Below are 24,725 nucleotides of genomic sequence, written 5' to 3'. Positions count from 1 at the left end.
ATCCGATGAATTTACGCGCGAGTGTTTTCCCTACATCGCTCACGACTGTCTCGATGGAACCGCGGCGACCACGACTGGAACGAGAGCGGCGCGAACGGCGGTTACGCGTGTGTTGACCTGGAGCAAGAGGAAATATACCAAGCGCGCTCGTACGTCTGTCCCAAAATTTGGCTCTCGTGAAAGATATTCGTGAAAGACAGAGGTGTTCAGGAAAGAGAGATATGACGTTGGATTATAAATTTTTTCCCAACGTGTTCACAGTTTTTTACCCTTATAATATGCTTATGCCTTATATATAATTTGAATGTCACTTAATATTATTGTCCTATTCTTCAAGAAAATTGTTTTGATTTATTGCAATATTAGATAACACTTATTGAGGTATATTTCTGAAAAATTATATGTGAGAAAGATTCAGAGATTTAGAAAACATGAATCGGAAATAATAAAAACAGTTCTACAAAGATTAATAAAAAATTTAAAAAATATATTTTTACGAAATATTTTCGAAGCATTTCTCTCTCATATTCTCAAAAATTTCCCATCTATCAATAAACACATTTCTATCGTCAGTTGCGTGTATATTTTAGAAAACTATATTGACCTTTCATTCGTTACAATTTTGAAAGTTCGCTCCAGTTTCATCATAGCATACATTTGCATCTGTTTTATATGTGAAATTCTTTGCTTTTCCAACGTTGAGTGCATCTCTTGGGGAGTTCGATTATATGCCATTACATTATACATTGATGTACCTTTCCCGTAACACGAAAAACGCGCGCAAAAACGAAAGTGAAACAGATAGAAAGAAATGAGTTTATTTAAGCGTGAGTGAACGGACGCTTCTTTTGCTACGCAAGCAAATCGATTATCGATATCGACAAAATGATACGGATAAATATCGACGCGGAATTTCAAAATCGCATGACGCTAGAATCTCCTCAGATTCCCCGGGCAGACGAATATTCGTGGTGTTCTGCCTTATTGAAAGACGGCACATGTCTTGCGAGTTTGCGATGCCTGCAACGAGCCGTGAAAGCACGCGGTCTCTGACGAGGTCTGACTTTTGTTGTATGAAATATCTGCGTGGAATGAAGGAGTGAAAGACGTGCCAAACTTAATTGTAAGACTCTCAGAAGTATAAATTATTTCTTACCATTAAAACAAGTGTTCTACAACAATGGTACGAATAAAAAAGTAAAGCACACATCATTTATCTGCTTAAAGATTCATATTTAATTTCAGCTGACTGTTAAATTGATTTACCAAGATACATCGATCTTTCCTGTTATATTTAAAACACGAACAAGAATGTTTTCCTTTCTTTTTTGCTACTGAAGAATTGAAGCCGAAAGAGTTAAACCAGAAAGTGCATACATCTTCAGTTCGAAATTTGTCGACAATATATAATGCACCAGCGTTCGTGGGAATGATGGATGATATTTTTTGCGCAAATTATGCGCATGTAATAAGAAACTTGCGCCAAGGTACGGTGGAGTGCGTCAATATTTGAATCGGAATGTTGATAGAAGGATAAACTGAGTTGCTTGTCATGAATCGAAAATAGAAATACTCACAGAACGATCAAATGCAAATGTTTAGACGTTCAAATCGTGCAAACAATTTATTTTGCTTATTCCTGCTGTAATCGATAAAGAAATTTGTAGTTGAAAAGCGAATAAGCGTACACGTTCCTTATGTATTATCATTAATTTACATTTATATAAGAGAGAAATAATATGTATTTATATTCAATATTATTATTTCAGTATTAATGCGATCATAATAAAATATTTCGAGAATAATATCTTGAAAATAATATCTATTTAAAGTTTAAATAATTTACATTAGACTTAAAGATTTTAAATTATTTAAAATATATTTTCTATTCTAGCATATAAATACTCTATATAAATCAGTTCTTTAATCTCTGATAATATGCGGCAAAAACATTGTGTTTAATATTTCGAAAAATTTACAATATAAAAATATGTATCAATGATCGAATTATATCGGAGTTGGCAGTGGCTTTGCATTTATGACGCAATACGTATTTATGTTAATGAATTTAAAGGAATATATGTTATTAAAGCGGGAGCTTGTCACAATTATCATCAATCGCCACAATTATCATTTATCTAATCCATTGATAAATGCATATGATTACATCTGTGTCTAGTTTCTCGGCATTAATATGACCGCATCGCGATCATATAGCGTTTGTGCATTACTTGCATGAAGTAAATCGTGTTTATCCAGGCGCTTGATCTGGTCCACGTTAATACATGCGACATATAGTAATTATAACTTTATTAATCTAGACGGTCAATCATGGGATAATTGCTAGTACAATGTACGCTAGTGTTCGTATACGATGCTGAAACTCGATCATTTTCAACAGATTGGAAGCATACCCTGACTGTAACTTTGCAATAGACTTCCGTCTATGCTTGAGGAGTGAGAAGTGACTCAAAATGGAGTGAATCAATATCTCTGAGCTATAACACATGTTTAGCACATTCTGCTACTAATCTCACTTAATATACTTGATTAAAATGTTATTCTATATTTTTCTCCCTTATTTTTTTCGATAAAAAGAAAAGAAATTGAATACAATTGTTCCATAAAGCTATTTTATATTTTATTTGTTAAAATTTTTTATATATTTTGTTTTTTTTGTTACGATTTATTTATTATTTGGATTTGTTTCCTTTCAATTTACACAATTTGTATCATTTCTATCGACACGTATTTGCTTTAAATTAAAACATATAATAAAAAGTAATTTATTAATTTTAATTTTTTATTACCTTTTAAGAAAATCTAATTAATAAAATAAATATGTATATTCTAAAACAATTTATGAGCATCTATTATTCGAATTGAATCTAGTGAATTTATAATACATCTAATATATCGTATCGTATGTAATAATATGTAAATGCGCAATCATCAGTGTTGACGCAAATGTGTAGGATTCCTGTGTGAGATAATGTACCGCTAAATGTGCATCAATGTTGATTACTGCACAACGAGCAGGTTAATTTGCCTAATTGATTACATTCGTAATGACAATAAACTATTTTTCATACTAATCTGCTTATTTCATGTGATTGAATTGTAAGATATTGGACATTTTGCATTTCATTGCATTATTGTTTCATTGACTCCATTGGTTAATCGCTCCAACAGAAGCAGCCAAATTGCGTAAATTTATATCATACAAATTTGACCGATTTATCTGCACCATTTACGAATGAACATGTGCTACATTTGATTCTTGCCTTGACACGTTGCAATAATCGATTAATCGCTAATCAATCCAACGCATCGACGTATCGACAAATAAATAAATACGCTGATGGCCTTTCTGCTGAAATAATTATATAGCATTTGAGAAATTCCGAATAGAGTATATTGTAGGATCAAACAAATTGTATCAATGTCAATTGTAACAGCAAATATGTTATTTACATTAATTCTCGTAAAATTACAGCTCATCAATAGGATTTCCAGTCTTTCAGGTACCAATCAATATCTGTTTGGTAAATGATGATTTATCCTTGTCATTTTCCAATCTATATACGTTATATAAACCGGAAAAGCGAAACGAGAATATATGCATATGAAATTGCTATAGATGTTGGAAAGTAATCAATCATTTAATATATATCAAACTCGTTGGGAGAAACATATGTATTTTGAGTCATGCATGGGAAACGTTATGCATACGCGTGACTGAATTAATAATTTTATAATTTCACGACAAATCATGAGAGACCATAGATCATGTAAAATTTTATTTTCTTGTAAAAAGAAACTTGAGAGCTTTCCATTTTTTTTTTATTTAAACGGTTTCCATTGTGACAGTCTCGGCGGAGTTGCTCAACAAAAAGATCAGTAAACAGCATTTCTTTTAAATAAATACAAAATATTATAAAATGAACACGTTTCATAAATGCAAAAAATGACAAAACGTATATGTCTACTTATATAAGATATAAACACTCAAAAGATACAAATGTAAGTAATGTACATCAATTATATGATAAAAGTAACAATATTAATTGGACGATAACAATGCAAGCAATATTTAAATAGAAATACATATAAATAATATTAATATTTATCGTGTTTTAATTTTGACGTAAATATCAATTACATTTAGACTGTCATTTATTTAGATTTGTTATTCTAAGAAAATATATATCTAGATCGTCGGATGTGTTTCTTCCGCTTGTATTGTAGTGACTTGTATAATCACATATCGTACTTCGTGAGTCCGTGAATTATCGATTACTGGTGATGAAAAATCTTCATACAAGGGAGTGAACGTATCTCGTATTTTTCCCAGGAACAAAGAGCGTGTCATATTGGACGAGTTAAATGAGAGAATGCATTGCATACGGCTGCGTCCCGCATGTCTGGACAGATGGAAAATTGAAAACTATAAATTTCTTTGCTTTCCCCACCGACATTTCCCTTCTCCTGCATGCTACATTCAGCTACTTGCGGGATTCTGGCTTTTTAAAACAGATTTTATGAACTTGTGTTATTTGAAATTCAAAATAGAAATTGACCTAATATTATTTAAACACCTAATATTATTTCTTCTCAATGACGTATAGTATTTGTCATATTGAGAACTATATAACAGATAATACGATATTGCGAATGTTTGAATTCTGCCATAAACAGGAAAAATATTTCATTGATATAAAAATAAATAGATAAATAAATAAATAAATATTTGTATATACATATATATTTCTTTTTTTTCTACCTTTCTCTCGATTTTTCTCGTTCTCAATGTATAAAATTGCATAAAATACTCGCAATTGGCAAAATTGGAGTAATAAATTGAAACCTTATAAATATTTATTGCTAAAGTAATTATTATTATTCTGTTTTCTTTCTTCTAAGAACAATAGATGTTGCTTATTATTATAATAAAAATATGTATTACTCATATATATATATATATATATATATATATATATATATATATACATATGTGTGTGTGTGTGTATATGTATAAATTCTCTACTAGAATCTATATATCACATAATGCATCTATCTGACATAGATTACGGAAATATTTCGTCTTCGTTATTCTAGTATATTAACTGTAATTGACGTAATTCTGACGAAGACTGATTATAATGTTAATTTGATGTGTTCAGAAAACAAGCATGTCGATGTTACTTCATCCATTATGAAAATTATACGGCTAAAAAATTATATAGGTCAAGCGATCGCGAATCAAGGGGATATGACTATAGATTATTGATTTTTGCTGCAGCTTAAGCTACTACGACACTTTATTATCATAACTGTAACTTGCAGAATAACGCGGATGATTAATAATAAATGTATACGGTAAGCACTTTCATAGCGGTGATACGTAATTTCCATATTATGAGCATTACGCTAATTATTAGAATAAATTTGATATTATTTGGTTTTAATTAATTACAGAAAGCATAATAGAATATCAAATTTCCTAACTAATATTTACGTGGCAGATTTCAATATATTTACATAAGAGGTTAATTAAGTATTACAATTATTCTTAATTTAATTATCTTCTTTAACAAGCTTAAGATTCGAGATACTAAGATAATATATGTATGTCTGCGACAGATAGAAATGTAAAATATTCATGTATGTGTAAATAAAAAATCTTCCATAAATTTTTTGTCGGATTAAAATGTACATGAGTTTTTTCATATTATGTTACAAGTACGAGTATTATTACATTAGATATGAGCGTTTTCTCTATGAGAATTTTAATTAATCATAATTCAGAAATAATAATACTTAAATAATTAAAAATGTTATATTATTCTTCTGTGTTTTATTTTATATATTCTAAGAAAATAGAAAGTAAATTTCTATAAATCTGCATGATTTTAATAATCAAATTTAAATAAACATTTATGAATGAGATTTACATTTCAAAATTGTGATTCAAAAATAGTAGTAATATTCACAACTTTTTATGATACATATTTCCGATATTTTTCAAGTAATAAAATATATTGTAAATATATATCTAAATTAATTTATAATAAAAAATCTATAATTACATTAATTTTAATTAATGAATAATATACAATTAAAACTGAAAAATTAAAATTATCACAAAAATGTAATATGAATATGTATATATATATATATATATATATATATATATATATATATAGAACGAATTATTATATAAAATTCTTTTATTCAATTTTATATAATTGTATTATTTTATTCTTTTGACAGAATATATAAAATAATATTGAAAATAATTATATTTATCCAAAAGCTTTTTTCCTCTCCTCTCTCTCTTTTTCTAACTTTTTAAATATCTGTACAATATTGTGCAGAATCTGCTAGGTTGGTTTTCAAGAAACGCTAGCGGCAAAAAAAACAGTCGAATTCATTAGAGCAACCGGCACTCTTCTCATAAGGTGCAATTCCCTGCGCGCTAATAGTATCAGCTAGCATGATACAGACATGCTGCATCAAAGCCCCGTGTCGTCATATCCGCCGGCAGGCAAGAGATCTACACAGGACCTGTGCTAACAAATTTCGGCAGATTCGCAACCTCGAGACGGCCAAGAAAGAACTGCGAAAAGGAGAGTTACAGGGAGAGAGAAGGAAAGAGAATAAGAGAAACGAATGGAAAGGACGAGAACGGCCAGCACCGTCACAGAGGTGGAGTAGAAGCTGATGGAGGAGGGCTGAGAATTAGGGGTTGGTCGCAGGCAGCGTGCGCGCGAGAGAGTTTTGCCAGGGAGGGAAAGGGTGGAGTCCCCTCTCGCGCTTTCTCTCTCTCGCTCTCTCCCTCTCTTTCTCGCACCCTCTCTTTCTCCCTCGCCAACTTCCAACCCCTCTCGAGCGCGCGCGAGCTTTCGGGATTCGTGGTGGTGTGGAAACTCGAGCAGACAGCCAGTCGCTCGCCGTACGTTTCACGACGTGGCTCGAAAGTGCTGCCTGGCCGATCGAGATAAGCGACGACGACGATGACGACGACGACGGCGATGTGATGCTACTCCTGGACGACGTCGCCAGTCGATTCTGGCCCACGTTGAGATCCGTCGTCGTCCGGCAACGTTGACAGACATTTGACACTTGGCGATCGCGCCAATCGTTCGATCGTCGTTCGTTGGAATCCACAGGTATCTCAGGCAGCGCATTGCGAAGGTCGACCGTTTTCGCGCAACAAATTGCAGGCTGGAATCTGAACGATTGTCGTCTGCTAATCGATCGGGATCCAGAAGCATAAGATATCGTAAGATTTCTCCGTCGTTTTTAGAGATTCCATCGGGTGACGTGCGCGTTTGTGCTGGTAGAAGATCGCGAGAACGAAGATTCGCAAATTTAAAGTGAGACTAAAAGATTAAAAGTTGATCGATCGCTCTATAGATTTCACGGTGAAAGAATCTGAGAGGTGGATAATCAAGGATAATCTTGTTTTCGCTGATCAGTGACACTTTTATGGACCAGCGTGTGTCGCGCGTGTGCACGCGTTTTATCGTCACAGCTGGATTTCAAACATCGCGGGAGACCGAATTTCCGTCCAGGAAATTTAACGCTGATCGAACGTGAGCAATGAGGCGGCAAAATTAGCCGGAAGGACCGGCGGATCGGATTAACGTAGTGTCCGGCGTTATCGTACGCCCAGACCTGCCAAACTGCAGTTACCGCTTAATTGAAAAAAGGATCAAAGGATGACGGCGAATCAATTGTGAAAGCGGGGATAAAGAAGCGGAATAAACTGTGGGAGAGAAAAGTTGAGGTGCAATCGGGCATATGTAAACGGACAAAGTCTATAGGGAAAGTCGAAGAACGATCGTGAGAGCCGAGGAAGAAGCATAAGTGCCGTTTCCGCGGGGAATTTAATAAGCTCTCGCCGGCAGAATGCCATCCCGCAGATCGAATACGATGTCTCTGGGGTTTCTGATGCCATCGCAAAATATCTCGGGCAATCCACCGACGCTGAATGGCGTAGCTTAAGGTGGCTTCTTGTGTATACCACCGTCGCATGACGCAGATAATCGAAACGATAGCAGACTGAAGAGCTCGAGCAGGCTTCCCTCGTAGCGTGGTTTCATCCCCTCTTCTCGTTTTTTCCCAACATCTTTCTCTCTCTCTCTCTCTCTCTCTCTCTTTCTCTCTCTTTTTCTCTTTTTCTCTCTCGAGTCTGCAGCGATCACGCGACACGAGGAGCGCTTCGCCATGTACGCGTGACATCATGTCGACGACGTCTGTGCGTGACATATCATCGGGTGGTGACTACGTCGAAAGTGACGGTATACTTGCGTCGAGGGGTGTCGATGGATCGGGTACACTCCGATATGCCGAGTCCAGGACAACGCGAATGCAGAACCCCATAGACCGTGTCCACGCGACGTCGCGACTCGATGGATCGATCGCGCGCAAGATCCGTCGCGATCTGGGAACGTCCCGTCGCGGATAATCGTCGATCGTCGTCGCGCGACCGCCGTTGCTGCAGGGATGGACGGTAAGTCGAACGCGCGTTGCTGTCGCGTGTTGCTGGCACGCCAATTTCGTTGGCCCAAGGTCCTTCACGTCAAGGGCGTAGCCACGTGCATTTGAATTGCTAAACAGGCATGGATCACCTGATAATTAAAATACGATGCGAGAGAGACGGCGATTTATTATCTGCGAGGGAAAACGCTTGAGACAAGCGTCGATTTAATGCGCCGCCTGTTTTGTAAGCCACGTTGAGTTTCGAAAATGTATCGAGTGGTTCTCGGAATGGTTATAGATGGAATAAAATAAAATCTGCTTTCCAAGGGTCTTGAAATGTAAATAACGCCTTGGAAATCGATTTCCAAACGATATCATAATTTCGTTTCTGTTGTGAAAAAAAGAGAGAAATAAATACAATATTATATTTGTGCTATGTAAGCAATAACTCTCTCGATATTGCATGTTTTTAGAGTATTAAGTAATATTGTCACGTTATTTATTTCACCGTATCCTGGCGTGAAACGCCTTTTTTAAAGCACTCGTAACAATGATAAGGCAATTTCATGGAGGGAGATGAATCGAAAGAGAAAGATACTAGCTCCAGACTAGTACCGTGTCGTACGAATTAAGGTCTATAAATGAAGAGACCGCGGAGAGTAAAGGATGTACCATGATGGAAAAGGGATTCTTTTACTGTCCTTTTACCTTCGTCCTGGCATCGACTGTACAACAACTTTTCCTTCGCTCCTTCCTCCCTCGTTCTCACTTTTCCCTCCACTCTTTGCATCATCCCTTGATGTATTAAAGGGGCACGTGAAATATTCCGAAGGCATTTTCATTACCGTCCTCTCAGGGAATGCATGCGGGTTGATAAGCCTTTCTGTAGGAGGGCGTAGGGCAAAGTGGATTGCGAGGAGGAAAATCAAATGTATTCGGTTGCCAGTATGTTTTTTTTTATCTTTTTTCGGCTTCAGAGGGAAGATTACATTATTTTTATTAAATTTATACAGAACACAAATACTCGGTTCTATTCAGCGTTATAATTAGAAAAAAATGTTTTTTATGGCATGGACACTTTTTAGTAGAATGTCCATCCAATGTAAAATTAATCTCGACTGTTATCAATGTTAATTTTTGTCAAATCTATTCCATTTAAATTGGCTTTTATCTGAAGCGAGTAAATAATGAACATTACGCGAGCACACACCAATCACGTATGAATAATTTAGATTGGATTCTCTATGCATAGTAATTATATTTATGATTACAAATACATGGTTCAGTTATATGTGAATAGATAAATAAATGTATATATTTATATATAAATTTTAATATTCTCTCTCTTATATTCTCTTTTATAGTGCTTCAATTTTTCCTCAGTGCATGTATATTTTATCTATAGTAAATAACAATTACTTATTGTTGTAAAATCATGACTCAACAAAAATACATTCTATTAAATAATAATTTAAATACGTTCATTAATATCTACTTATGTATTTCTCTAATTACATAAGCCAACTTGTAACTTAATGACTTGCATAGTAAAATATTTATGATACAATTGCATAGAATTAATAATAATTTTCGTAAATTTTCTATCGCGAAAATACAGAACACAATCTATGATTCTAAAAAAAGCTATAATTCTATGCATCTTTTAAATAAAAAAATCTCAATAATAATTAATGCAGCAATACAATATTAAATATATGCATACGCACATACATACACGTACAAAAATTCACAAATAATATACTAATAATCATATTAATAAATTAAATGCTGTATTTAAATATTATATAAAAATTTATATTTATTTAGATGACTACTAAATAAATAATTATCTGGAAATTATATAAATAATCATTTTCTTTCTTATTATGTTTACGATATCGCAAGATAAAGGCGATTTAAAACGTCTTCGATGTTTCGAAATTATACAGCATAAGTTGCAGAGTTAGCAATCGGTAAATTTTGTGCAAATGGGTTCTCAGCAGACCACTTCGCTTTTTCAGGCGCAATTGAATCTGCCTCGGCACTCACGGCAGTCCTCCAGTCTAGTAGTTGACAAGGTAATTTCAGTAATTCCCTGAATGTACGGTATTTTACAAATTCCAGGGTACACTTACAATCCATGTATTTAGTATATTGAGTCATTACTGAGAGGGCTTATCGCTTGACTTCTTCCCTAGGGGTAAATGGAAATTTTCCTCTATAATTAAATGTAACGAAAATTTGTTTAAATTTTAAAAAAATTTCTATTTTATAAATTAATATTAAATTAAAATATATAATATTAATGAAAAAGTAGAAAAAAAGCTTGTTGCATTATTGCTTAAAATAAATGCAGAGAAAAATAAAATTTCCTAAATCATAAAAATGTTAAAATTAATTTTTAACTTAATAATTATAATTTATCGAATAAATAGTCAATAATGACATACAATTTTTTTTGTAAAATATTTTTATTCATCTGCAAATATGTATCTTCTCTTTATTATTTTCATCAATATTTGTCCATTCATAAAATTTACGCAATCTTTTCATATTAAGCAATTTCACTTTAGAATTTCAAATTATATTATTAGTCTTTAGTTTTACTTTAAGACAAATAAATATTTTTAAAAATGTTTATTATTTTATCTTTCAGAAAAAGATATTATGAGTTATTATATATATGCAGGAAATTCTTTTCTTCATTTTTTTTGTCTTTTTCAGATTAATTTTATGATAATAGTTTTAAATAAAATATTTTTTACATATATATTTTTCAATTTTCATATTTTACATATTTTATAATTTGCTACTATACAGATACTCGCTTTAAAACATGTATTATATTTGAGAATAATATCTATGAAAAACATCATGTTTCAAATATAACTTTTGGATGAAATTTGTATTTTTTTAGAACAACATTATTGCTTATTAAATATTTAACGCTGGAAAATTTAACAATAGCATCATTTCTGCCTTGAAATTATATGAAAATTTGATGAACTAAGAGTGCAACTGTGATTAGATAATATTCAATGAAAAATCCATAATTTATATAATTTTTTATCGAGGGAAATAAAAACAATTGCGTAATAAAAACTGTTAACTAAAAATTATGCAGTCACTTCTTGCTCCTTTCGTGCTTTCATAATGTGCGAAACAGAAAGTTATCGCCAGAAACAGAAGAAAGAAATTAAAGTAATTGTCATATGTGTATGTAATTCTGTTGCATTATTAGATAAATCGATCGAATGTTCCCAATAGGAAAACCAGGAATCTTTTTCAGTTAATTTAATAGACACGTTTCTCTGCCATTACCTGTTGCGTCACCATTATTATACATATGCCAGTGTAACGTTGACGGAGAAAAATGATGACTGTGTCGACCGGGAATAAATGTTCCTTATTCACCTTTATGTTACTATGCATATCTTGTTTATGTATATTAGACGCGCTTATGATTACAATCTTTAAAAAAAAAATAAATTTTCCGAGATTATTATCGTATTAGTTTTTTAATTGACAAAAATCAATTATAATTTTAACAAAAATTCATTTGGGAATTTCATATATATAATAATTTCATAATAATAATTTTATATAACTATATATCCATCAATAAAATAATATTCATTTAACTATTTCATAGTTGTATAAATATTATTTTGATATAAGTATATTGATATAGTTATATAAAATGTAATTAGTATAAAATATTATATATTAATATGTAAATAATGTGTGTAATAATAATATATGTGTACAGTTTTATACATAATTATATCTATATTATTTTAATAAAAAACGATCTTGTAACATCATTCAGGTTGAGATAATGTCTAGAGAGATACCGTAAAAATGTCACAAGCTATTTTATCAAAAACTACAATTCATATTTATTCATAGTTTATGAAAACTTATATAAATCTTAAAATATTTAAAAGAAGAAATATTATCGCTATGCTTAATAAATTAAATTTTTGAAGAAACACCTTGTTGCAAAATATATTCGAATAATAATTATTCATAATAAATACAAGCGTGACACTGGTTTAAAATTATTAGCATATTGTCAAATTTTACTTTTTGATTCATTTTATTTAATTATATGTTTGTCGATACGTGTCATATAGAAATATTCGCTCCGCGACATATATATATAGTTAATAATTATCACATATTATTTCCGACTAAATTGTTAATTATTCAATCGGGGATGGTGTGTTCAAAGTTAATACAACGAGTCTTTTATGATCGTATATTAATATTGAAATTTCTATCATGCCGGAAGAGAAAGAGTTACATATTTATAGACAAATATTGATATATGCGATTTAATTACAGCCTTTATCATAGTGTATGAAATTAATTTTCATGTATGAAAATGCCACGTGTCTAATTTGTTTGCAAAACGTTTCTTTATTGAATATAATTGAACCATGTCTGTGTTTTTACATTTAATTAAAAAATAAAATACTTTTAATTCGAGATATGTGAGAGTAAATATGGGAGAGTGCGTTAAATAATTATTAAAAATTGTTGAAATTATATATTAATTACTTTTTTTAAACTGAAATTAAATATTAGAGACCTACTTTGGATACATATTGCAATACTCGGGATAATTCCTCGAGATCATTTCTCACCTAAATGGTGCAACCCTTCCCCCCTAAAATATATAACAGAATAGCAGGAAGGAAGGAGTCCACATTAGCGAAGTTTCGTGCTAATTGTACGTAATTAATTATATTATTATTTCGTCAATTAATCTAAGTCTCACGCCGCGACGGTGGAGGATCATATTTTTCTCTCTCCTTACGATGTACGGTATTCTTTGCCGCAACTGCTGCACAAGAACGATCAATCTAGAGTGGTACGATTTCATTTTTTGAAAGACAGAAAACAACGTTACGTACAAAGGAGAAGAAAAATGTTGCCTTCTTGGCGAGATAAAAATTGCCAAGAATATATTGCGGAAATATTTTCTGCTTTTATCATAGAAGAAATCGTTATGTACGACATTTTAATATTTGAAAATTCTAAAATATTTTTTCTGTACATTTTTGAATATTTCATGGAACATAAAAGTGCGTCTTGAAAAATGTGAAATTGATGGTAACATATTGAAAATTGATGAACAGCAACGCGCATCGGATATCCATTAATTTTACTTCCGTGCAGTCAAATTATAGATGATGCAGTTATGTAAAGAATGAATTATTGAATGAATTATTTGTTTAACTTTAATTGCCCCTTTTTATACAAAAGAGTAATTGACTAGATAACTAAGCTATGAAATTCAATGAATATATAGTACAGCAATATTCTAGCTTTATTTAAATAGGCTTTAAAATCTTATCTTTTCATCAAGCTGGAGATTGCAGCCCTAATAATACTTTAAATATCAAATAAAATTACAAGTGAGATCAACGTATACATCGTATATTGACGTACAGGTCAATTAGCACCAATTCACAATTAGCGCGACATTTTCATTTCTCAAACTCTCGCTCCACTGATGACTGTCGTGTGCAAATAGAAAATTCATTTTTAATTTATATAATAAGCGCGTTTTATATTACTACATACGATCCATATAAGCTTTAATATAACACATGTCATATAAACTAGTACACATATTACATTATATTTATGAGAAATAAGGATAAATTGTTAGAGTATTGAAAATTCACGTGATATAGTTAATTTGATAAATTCGATTCAGTTTTTGTAAAAGTAAAGATTATATTAGTTTCAATGTTGCAAAACTGGTATTTTTATCTCATTTAACTATTCATTTTATTCATTATAAATGTAAGCGTCGCCGACGTCTTAAGTCATGTATTTTACATATTTGTAATATGTAATTAATTTAAAGATAAATATAATATCTTTATAGTATTCACATGTAGCACACATTTTGTAACATTTTGATGAATATTCTAAAATAAAAATTTTCTTACGAACAAAAAAAAATATAAAAAAATAAAATTAAAATAAAATAACAAAATATTAATATGTGTGTGCATATGCAATTTTCGATGAAAAATTTTAAAACAAACGTATGAATAACTGAATAATATTATGTCAATATTATATCAACAAATGTATTATACTATTATATTATATTATATTTATATTAATAAATATATATAATATGAAATTATGAACTTATAATATTATGAAATTTTGAGAGATTATAGAGAAAAAATTCGAAAATATCATGAAAAAAATTGCTTTTTTTTGGTAGACATATTTTAAAATATTACATACTATGCGATATTAGTGTTGTTCTGCTTCATATTTTTCCTTCCTTATTTAAATTGTAAAATAAAAAATATATCTAGAGATGTATCGATTGTATAGACATTTGCGCATTTTAAATCTACTAAAGTCCGCATTTTAAATCTATTATAACATATACATTTATACAACGTTTGCAATCAACAACGAATAATAATAACGTTTGCAATCAATAACGAATAACGTTTTTATGCGTAATTCTCACAGAGGGATGAATTAGAGTAAAGTTGTTCCGAAGGCATATTTGTGTACTCACGAAAGTTAGCTCACTGACAACGAGAATCCTTTGAGACTAACCTACGCAAGAGTGGACGCGAACTCACATTACTCATGCTTGCTAGATTTGCGTATATCTTTTTATATTCCGCATATTCTTGTGAAACACTCATTTCAAAACTAGATCATTTTTTACTAGAACGCTCACATTGTATGCATCTCTCGAGGTGAAGCATTTTTTAAATTTATATCGCATTGTCATTTAATTTTCTTGGTTGAATAGATTTAACATCATTCAAAGCGTAAATTATGTTATGCATAAGTAATTGTTGATAGAAAAATTTTAAAGCAAACTTATGATATCGAATGATATACCACAAAAATTTGAGAAATTACGAAAAAATTGAAATATTACGAAAATATTGTAAAAAAAATTGAGAAATTTGATAAACCAAAATGTATTTATCGAAAGAATTATTTTTTATAAATGCAGAATTTTGTATCATTTTCGGAAAATAATAAGAAAAGTCATGTGTATCAAAACATGATATCCAAAATTTAAGATAATACAAGCTTTAGAACAAAATTTATAATTATGAATTTAGAAAATGATTCAAAATAAGATTGTCCATTTTCGAATTTATGACTCTCAATCAAAAGGAAAATATCAAAGAGCTACTGCTAAAAAATAAGCGCCAATTAATTTTAAAATATTTAATACGACAGAATAAAAGCCATTCTTTTAATTAAAATAATTATAACAAAATAAAATAATAAAAAAATAATAGTAAAACATATGTAATAAAGAGGGCAAGTAATAAAATGTATTTCTGAAAAGAGAATTAGTATACATCTTACATTGAGAGATAATATATGCAAAGAGTCAGTTCAGATTAAATTGAAACAATAATATATGAAGATTCAAGGTTTATCTTGTGACTTTTTCTTTTTCAAGCACAATTTGCTCAAAGACGCAATTTTAGTAGTACATACTTTATGCAAGTGCGCGGCATTTTTTCCAATTGACTATGTCAGCGGAAACCATTCTTCAAGAAAAAGCTAGACCATCTATATGTATTCGCTACATCTATATGTATTCGCTATACACTTTACAAATAGATATTATTGAGATTAAATATTGCTTCTGTTCATATTTTCTATAATTCTATTATTTCATTACTTCTACATATACTATTTTTTTAGTGACTAGAACTACAAAATTAATATACAAAAGCCTTTAATGTAAAACTATAATTATCCTGATCACGCGAGATTACTGCAGAATTAAAGAATCAAAAGCTAAATTCTAATAAAACGTATTTCTTTAATAATTTTTTGTAAAAATTTAAATCTGCATAATTTCCCTTAAATATATGTATATGTTTCTTAACAATAAAATATCTTATGAGTTATTTAAATTTGTAAGATTTATTTTTTTCATAACGCACGTAGTACATTACCTTTCCAGGAAATGAAATGTCAAATTTCGGTACTTTCTTTTTTTTGTGCATCAGCGCGGAATAATGCATGAAGTTTTATAGAAAAGAAGGAGCGAGCACAGCAACAACGACGCCAAATATTGGGAACAAAATTTCAACACTGTGTTCTCTTCACTTCGAAGATTAATATATATATATATATATATATATATATATATATATATATATCACTTTGCATATTTACATATTCAAATAACTCCGCGTTTCTTGTCGATGCAATGGAAAGAATATTATTATTCCACTCATTACTCTCCAATTGGCGTTAATGATTGATGTCATAATCATGCGTACAAATTCACTATTATCCCATCTTTATTATTTATAAGATTTATAAAGGATTCAATATTTTTATAACATCAAGAAAATCTGAAATTAAATATCTTACTCGAAAGTTTACTTAATGTAAAATTTCGGATGAGCTACTTGGTGCGCCGTGATCCCTGTACATAGGTCAAACTGTTGACATGCCGGAAAGAAATTTTTATATACTTGACGTCGCGACGCTACCGCGTCGCTTGATATAATCTGCAAGAAAAAATTCTGAATGCGGTTTTAAATCATTTTCTATAATATTTAAAATAGTAGAAAATCCGAGATAGTAATTTTTATAAGTTCTTTATAACAAGTACTTAATATAAATGTATATAGTTTGTCCCTGTATTTAATTTAGAAGCATATTTCTTATAATATAATACAATAGATATAGAAACAATATAATGCCAAAATATGTTGTAATTAAATAATGTTAAAGTTTTTAAAAATTGTATAGTCTTTTTTGGCTGTGATTTAAAATTTTATAAAGAGATAAAGATTTAACTTCTTTTTAGCTCACCGAATGCAAAAAAAATCAAATTTATAAAAACATTTATATAAGTAATTATTAATTATGTAAAAGGTGGTAGAAACATGAGTAATTAATTAATTAATTAATTACGTAAAAGATGGAAGAAATGATGATTGTTTTTAAAATATAAGATTTTTACTTGAAACTAAATCGAGTCAGAAATAAAATTAAATGTCTCAAACCATGTCAAAGAAAAAAATAAAAAAACAAAAAGTTTATAAAAGTAACATAATGTCAAAGTAATTTTTTATAAAATGGAAACAGTGAAATGATATCATTTTATAGGATGTATAAAACACTCGCGACATAAGATTCCGTTTACTTTCTTAAATTCATGGAAGAATGGAATCGGGAATGGTATTCGTGAACATTTCTAGAATGTCGATATCGAGGAGACAGTCTAAAATGTCGGCGGCCGGAATGACGTTTAAGATCTGACGTTCGCAGTGTTCGCAGTGTATACATTCCTCCTGATAAAATTCAGTCACCCTTCTTCAATACTCTTACACTTTTGTCGTATCTGTTGCTCGAAGCGCAAAGAACGAAGGGTCGCGACATACGCGAGAAAAAAAAGAGGACGAAGAATGAAGGAAAGAGTGCTAACGCGGAGGAAGGAAAAAAGGAAGAGGGAATATGGAGTGAATTACAGGATGCGTGGCTGTTTCCCTTCGGATTGTCACCGTTCCACATTTTTTTCTCCAATACCTTTTCACGAACTCAGATAAAGCAAAGATAAATCTTTGCCATTTTTGTTATTAACTTTATCAAGAATGATAGGTATATTACTTTTCATCAAGGATTCGATAAGCCGCACAATCGTTAATATAAATATCAAATATATACATGTTTTACATGTAATATACCAATCAAAAAGATTTCAAACAAATATCTTCTAATTTAAACTAATAAATTTATAAATATATAATGTCAATTAAAATAAATATTTATTTAATTATTCTAGATGTTATATTAGTTTCTAATTTTTAATTGTTATGTGTAATTAATTTGAGAATCTAAAAATACAAAACATACATTTATTTATGTATGCAACAAGTAAAATCCGCTAGAAAATTGTTGTGATAGATTTTAGCATCATGTTAATGAAATTATTAAAAATTATTCTTTTTTTGTTCTTTTCGTTTAAATAGATATTCCTTGAAAAGATTTCTTATAAAGATGATTTTTATAAATATGTATATAAAAGATCGTTATTTTTTTTTAAATTTTGCTTTTAATTTCTTTTTACTCGTGTCACTTTAGCGAAATATGCCAGAAATTCTCATAAATATGAATTTCATATATAAATGTAACTTTTTATATAAAAATATAGCTTCCGCACTATTATTTTCAGATGTTTTTATTCCAATTGTGTTTATTTATTCAAATTTTACACTTATTTATTTGTTTTACTCAGCTTTACTTTTATTTATTTGTTTATATTCAGATAATTAAAAATTCTAAATGTCATGTAGGTGTGTAATTAAAATGCTTTATTAGAAGCGTATTCTTATTTTTAGATAAGAATTAAAGAATCAAAAAATAAGAATTAAAATCTTTCTCTCTCTCTCTTTCTCTCTATCTATCTCTCTATCTATCTATCTATCCATCTATCTGTCTATCTATCTCTTTATATATTTTTATTATGTATTTTTTGTCGACTTCTATTTTTCTCAATATACGGAAATATGAGATTATTTATAGTCAAATATATACAATCTAAACATCCCTATTTTTAAGTAATAATTTATGGAAACATGCGTATAAATCTACTTTATGGATACAAGATATTTACGCTACAATATAGCAGATATAGTCTTTCATATTACATACGATAATCATTTCGCCTTTTCATATTTTCTTGCATAAATTATCTAGAACGTGAATAATAGGACAATTTAAGCCATTTTTATATCACCGATATGCAACGCGCCTTCGCAATAAATAAATGTGTTAGATTTACTGCGTGCATTCGCGCGCACATACGAGGAAAAAGTCGCGCATTTGCAATTCAAAACAAGTACAAGTTCGATACGCCGGTTTGGCATATCCGGCGAATTGGCCGCGCTTAACGCATTAAATGGACGACTCGCCGCGGTCATCTGCAAAACAGCCGCCACAACAGAATTCAATTTTCGCAGTCGTGAGCACGAATAGCTCACGTCAATAAAAAATTGATGGATCCATCGTTCGCGATGGATGAAGGAAAGAGAAACGAACAGTTTTCAGCGAGAGAAAAGCCCCCAATTTCGGAGCCGTTGTCTCCTGCTTTTCATTCCTCAGATGCAACCCCCTGGTACATTGCCTGTACGAACTCCACGAGAATTTAGATTATATAGATACATATATATAAAATATATATATGTTCGTACAGGATTATATATATATATATATATATATATATATATATATATATATTCTACGAACTTTATAGCGAGTAGACTGTGATACTTTGAGAAATTTACAGTCTGAAAGATATTGCTGCGCGATATATACCGACCTTCTGAGTTCTCTTTATATAGAGGAAGGAATCAGCGGGGACGGAAGGTTCTGATGGGATAAGGAGATGATTTCTGTTCTTAAGAGGGTCCACAGAGGTAGCTGCGTTTCTTAGGCCTATCCTTCTCTCTTTCTCACACTTTCGCCGCGCACCGAAAGAGAAATACTATAATGCCTGTCCATCTGTCAATCCGACTTTCCCCCATGTGTACCTTCGATCTTTTGCTTACTAAGGACGAAAGCACCTTATTTTAAGCAATCTGTGAACGGCGTGGGGCAGCCGTGAGCTTTTGTTTAATTCTGAGATTGCGCCACGAGACACTCGTTTCAAGCGGTGTGGCGTACGCAGATGGGACTCCGCGAGTTTTTTCTTTCTCCATTACAGAAATCCTTCCATGTTTCATTAGGGAGGAGGAGGTTCTCGATAGCTGGTTTTGTTGCGTAAATTTATCGCTTCTCTTGGAAAGTTTGATCGCGATTAAAATCACTGTGCGATCGTGAGAGAAGTAATGAAGCGCGTTTGTTTTGCTTACTTAAAGAGAAACAGAGAAAGAAAAAACAAAAAGAAAGAAAGTCTTTAAGAAAATCAATATTGAAATGTTTTACAAGAAAAGGATTGGTATCATAAAATTATGAAAATTGGTTTTATATTTTCTGATGAAAATTATCAAGCAAACACACGAAATTTTAATAATGAATCTTTCGATTAATTTGGAATAAACATTATATATTAATTAAATTATATGTGAGTAAATTAAAGATATTAAAACAATATAAAAAATTAAAAATATTTAATGAATATTCCTAATCCTCATTACATGCAATTAGATATAATTAAATAATAAAATCTCATTGTTCACATAAAAGCAAATGATACTTTTTCAGAGGAATCTAAATAATGCAATAAAAAATGATAGTATTATAAGTTATATCTAAAAAAAATTTTTTTTCGATCCAAAATATCTTGTTGACTAAGCGACAAATAATTGATGGATTACTTTGATAATTAAAAGTGAGGTCAATATATTATTTTGCTCTTATGGTTTCAAATATTTAAAATCTAAAAAGTTAAAATCGCTTAAATTTAAATTCGTGCATGTACGCAAATGCGATTAAATGTATTAGTTTTAAATTACATTTTAAAGCAGAGAATTTTCGTCCGACGTCAATTTGTCGAATAAAATTTGAAAATAAACTTTCGTTTCTGCTGCACACATTCTTCCATAAAAGCGAACTCTAGTAGTGACCACCAACTTTTCCTCCATTACAGAAATCCTGGAGGAAGGATTCAACTGATACGCGTCTAAGCCAGGGATCTTAGAAACTGGGTGACCGGCTAAAGGGCCGATTAGAAACAGTACCTCTTTTCCTGCTCAAAGAAGATCAAGAAGTCTTATCGTACTTGGTGGAGAAAAAGAAGCAGAAAAGAGGAAAACAAAGGAAGAGACAGAGGAAAGAAAAAGACGAGGAAAGTGGAAGAGGTCATAGCACTTAAACATAGTCAGAAAGAGATAAGTCGAGATGTCGCGCACAGGAAACAGAAAGATGGAATTCCAGGCGAGACGCTCTAAAATCTCGTGATCGGTAACTGAGGAGATAAGACGATCATCGTAGATCGACCGTGATGGAGGCGAGAACGAATGGTTCGTTCATCAGATCAATCTTCCGGAACCTCTCGCTGACCTCTCGCGAGCAACGAGCTTCGAACCAACCACCGGGAAGAGAAGCGGATACTAACAACGTTATCAATGTGGTTTCTGCAACCGTGCAGGAAGAAAAGATGGCGGATTTTTTGGATGACGCTCTTTCGACCAACAATAGCGACGTTGTTGATGATAGCATTGAATCGAGTTGGTTCAATGACTCGACGACCGCTGCCGTCTCAACCTTGTCGGATTCCTCTTCTTCCTTCTTCGCAGAATCCTCGTCGTCGTACTCTACCTCAAGCGTAGACAACTACACCGGCAGCGTGTCCGATCTCTTTGTTTTTGAAGACTTGAATGACTACATCAATCGGCTCAACTATAGCGTCTTCGTGAACCTGACGGCCTACTACGGCGACGGCGGTGCCGGGTTGAACCTCAGCAGCGTGAATTGTACGTCGTCGATAGTTGCCGGGAACACTGTCAGGCCGGGGGATGAGTGCGGGCCGACCGGCGTTGACGAAAAATCGAACAGCTGGTGGGCCCTGATACTCGTGATCGTGCCGTGTTTAACGCTCTTCGGTAACGTACTCGTCATCTTGGCGGTAGTGAAAGAACGTGCTCTGCAGACTGTCACCAACTATTTCATCGTCAGCTTGGCGGTCGCTGATCTCCTTGTTGCCGTGCTCGTTATGCCGTTTGCGGTCTACGTACTGGTAAGTCGACGTCTCTCTTTGCAAATTTATACTATACATCCAATTACACGAAGACGATTTCCATCTAATCAAACATGTACTTGTGCTTTTCGATTGATGTTTACATATTTCTCATTCCTTGATCTTTCCTCAAAGGGATAATTTAGTTTGGACATATAACATATATTAAATAAATATTAATTACTAAACCTGTAGTAGCTACGTAGCTACAAAATGTTACTCTTGTTAATTATCGCATTTAGTTATCTAATTGTATAAATATGAATTATGCAATTTCACAGATCTTCAACTCACTGAGCATTTAATTTATTTATCGTTTACCTGGTACAGTTATCAAAGACTTTTTGAGACAAATTTATATCTTCTTTCTAATTAATTATGAAACGTTCTCATAAAACCAAAGAATTTAAATTATTTTACTGTACCGGCATTATAATTAATATAATTAATATTTCTAATTATAGACTATTGTATGATTTGTGTAAATAAGCTGAAAGCTCCGAGGGTGGGGTCTGGCATCGATCGCGAGTTTAACTGCTAATTAAACGCTATTCGTTACACAGTGTTTGCATGTGCTCAATTACCGTTCTCACCTTCAAAGTAAACGAGAAACCAAATTGAGAAGTGTTCACTTTTTTTTCAAATACTTTGATCTCGATAATATATGTATCAGCTATTAAACATCGATAATTTTTATTTCGAAGAAAATGAATCTTTGCGCAAAAATGGAAATGTCAGCTTAATGTATTTGCCTATGAGAATAAAAATTGAGATCTGGAACAAGAATACGTCAACGTTTACCTCATAATTTAATGATACCTACGCATATTTATTTAAACAAGTCAATTGCTTTTCGATGGAAGTGCTTTGAGATTCCTAAACGGGCATAATAATTGTTCATAGAATGTTCACAGAACAAACGAAACTGTTATGTTAAGGCAGTTCGATTCAGCGCGACAGTTGGAACACGCACGTAAATGAAAATAGAATTAGTCAATTAAAGCTATATCGAATAATTCTGCGGATGAATGCCAGCACCGTGGGTAGACCTGTTGTACAGACAAACATGTTAGCTAATACAAACGTTTTCGAATTCATCTATATCGCGATCATTGAAAGCATTTGACACTGCACAATCTAATGTGTTTTATTCAAAGAAACACTAAACATTGGCATTTTCTTTATATTATTGTACATAATCAAATTATCGATGCCTGTAAAAAATATTACATATGCACATTATTAAATATATGTGTGTTATATTAATCAGCACAACCACATTTGTTATTTTGCATACAAAATGTATTTGAAGCATATTTGAATTATATATAAATTAATTGCTAGGTAATTATAACTGATTGATGTGATAATATTGTAATCAATGTTTCGATTATGTATGAGAGCAAAAAATTGCTATTATGTAGGTACAATTTTGACAAATTAAAAATTGAAGAGAAATACGAGTACATATTTACAATAGAAAATAAATTATCGTATAAGATATCTAAAAAACATAATGTATTAATTTAAAATTACTTCAAGAACTGTGCATTTTAAGATAAAATAAAAGTGACGTGAGCAGAGAAACTGACAGTCACATAACATTGTCAGTTACATAACGTTGTATGATGATAATGCATAATGCGACAAAATAAAAAAGGGTTATCTACAATATAATGATCGTGATGTTGAGTATACATAAACGATATAACGTAAACTATTTCGCGAACTACCCACATTGAACGTTAGTTCACCCATAGGACTTTCATGCAGTCAGTTTAATCGCCGATTAAATACACGCTTCACGCTATGACGATAGCGCTAGAATAGCTGTAATTATGAAGATGATGTCGAAGTTAAATACTATAGACGTATCTATAAAGCTCCCAAGAGTCGGAAACAATTTTCATTGATGCTCATGATATACATATGTTGTAGAAATATGTAGATTTTTAATTTAAAAATAAAAAGGTTTTAAAAGAGTATAATTTTAAAAATAATATTAAAAATAGAATTAGAAAAACACATATACATTTAAATGAACATTTTTATTTATTCCTCTTCAGATCAGCTTTAGCGCAAGTTTAAAAGCATTGGTAATGAAAAGTCGCGTATAAATATATTATAAAATTAGGCACTTAAATGGATAAATATAAAATAATTAAATCAAAATATTTGCTGAAGCTGATCTGAAGAAGGAATAAATAAAAATGTTTGCTTAAATACGTGATTAAAAGAACTTGTGAGAGTTATATATAATAAAATATGCACTTTATCTACCATGGCTGTGATTTGACTTTTTTCTAATTTTATTTTTACATAGATTTTTAAACATAAACTTTTTGATATTTTTTTGTATTATAATAATTAGATAAAACAGAGTGAAAGACATAAACTAATGTCTAAGATAAAGAGAAAATTAATTTGGATTAAGATAAAGACTTCAAAATATGGAACAATAAAATAAAACAAAATAACAAAAAGTTTAATGATTATAAACTACAATTTAAAAGATCAA

General features: G+C 31.3%; 1 protein-coding gene and 1 long non-coding RNA gene across 4 annotated transcripts in view; one reads left to right on the top strand and one right to left on the bottom strand.

Annotated features, from left to right (window-relative positions):
• LOC112638983 overlaps positions 1-24,725 on the bottom strand; it is a 77,180-nt gene that overhangs the window by 14,985 nt on the left and 37,470 nt on the right. The window lies entirely within an intron of this gene.
• The window catches only part of LOC105254705 (dopamine D2-like receptor), a 206,485-nt gene continuing 188,714 nt past the window's right edge, over positions 6,955-24,725 (top strand). For all 3 annotated transcript variants that reach the window (XM_025411685.1, XM_025411684.1, XM_025411683.1), the window contains exons 1-2: positions 6,955-8,518; positions 21,119-22,207. In XM_025411685.1, the coding sequence (XP_025267470.1) occupies positions 21,473-22,207 (735 nt within the window). In that variant the 5' untranslated portion in view covers positions 6,955-8,518; positions 21,119-21,472. The remainder of the gene's footprint in view (positions 8,519-21,118; positions 22,208-24,725) is intronic.

The sequence above is a fragment of the Camponotus floridanus genome, unplaced genomic scaffold (assembly GCF_003227725.1).
Source record: "Camponotus floridanus strain SB8 unplaced genomic scaffold, Cflo_v7.5 scaffold42, whole genome shotgun sequence".
Classification (NCBI taxonomy): Eukaryota; Metazoa; Arthropoda; class Insecta; order Hymenoptera; family Formicidae; genus Camponotus; species Camponotus floridanus.
The sequence above is the reverse complement of the archived record's forward strand: the minus strand, read 5'-3'. Positions and strand labels throughout refer to the sequence as shown.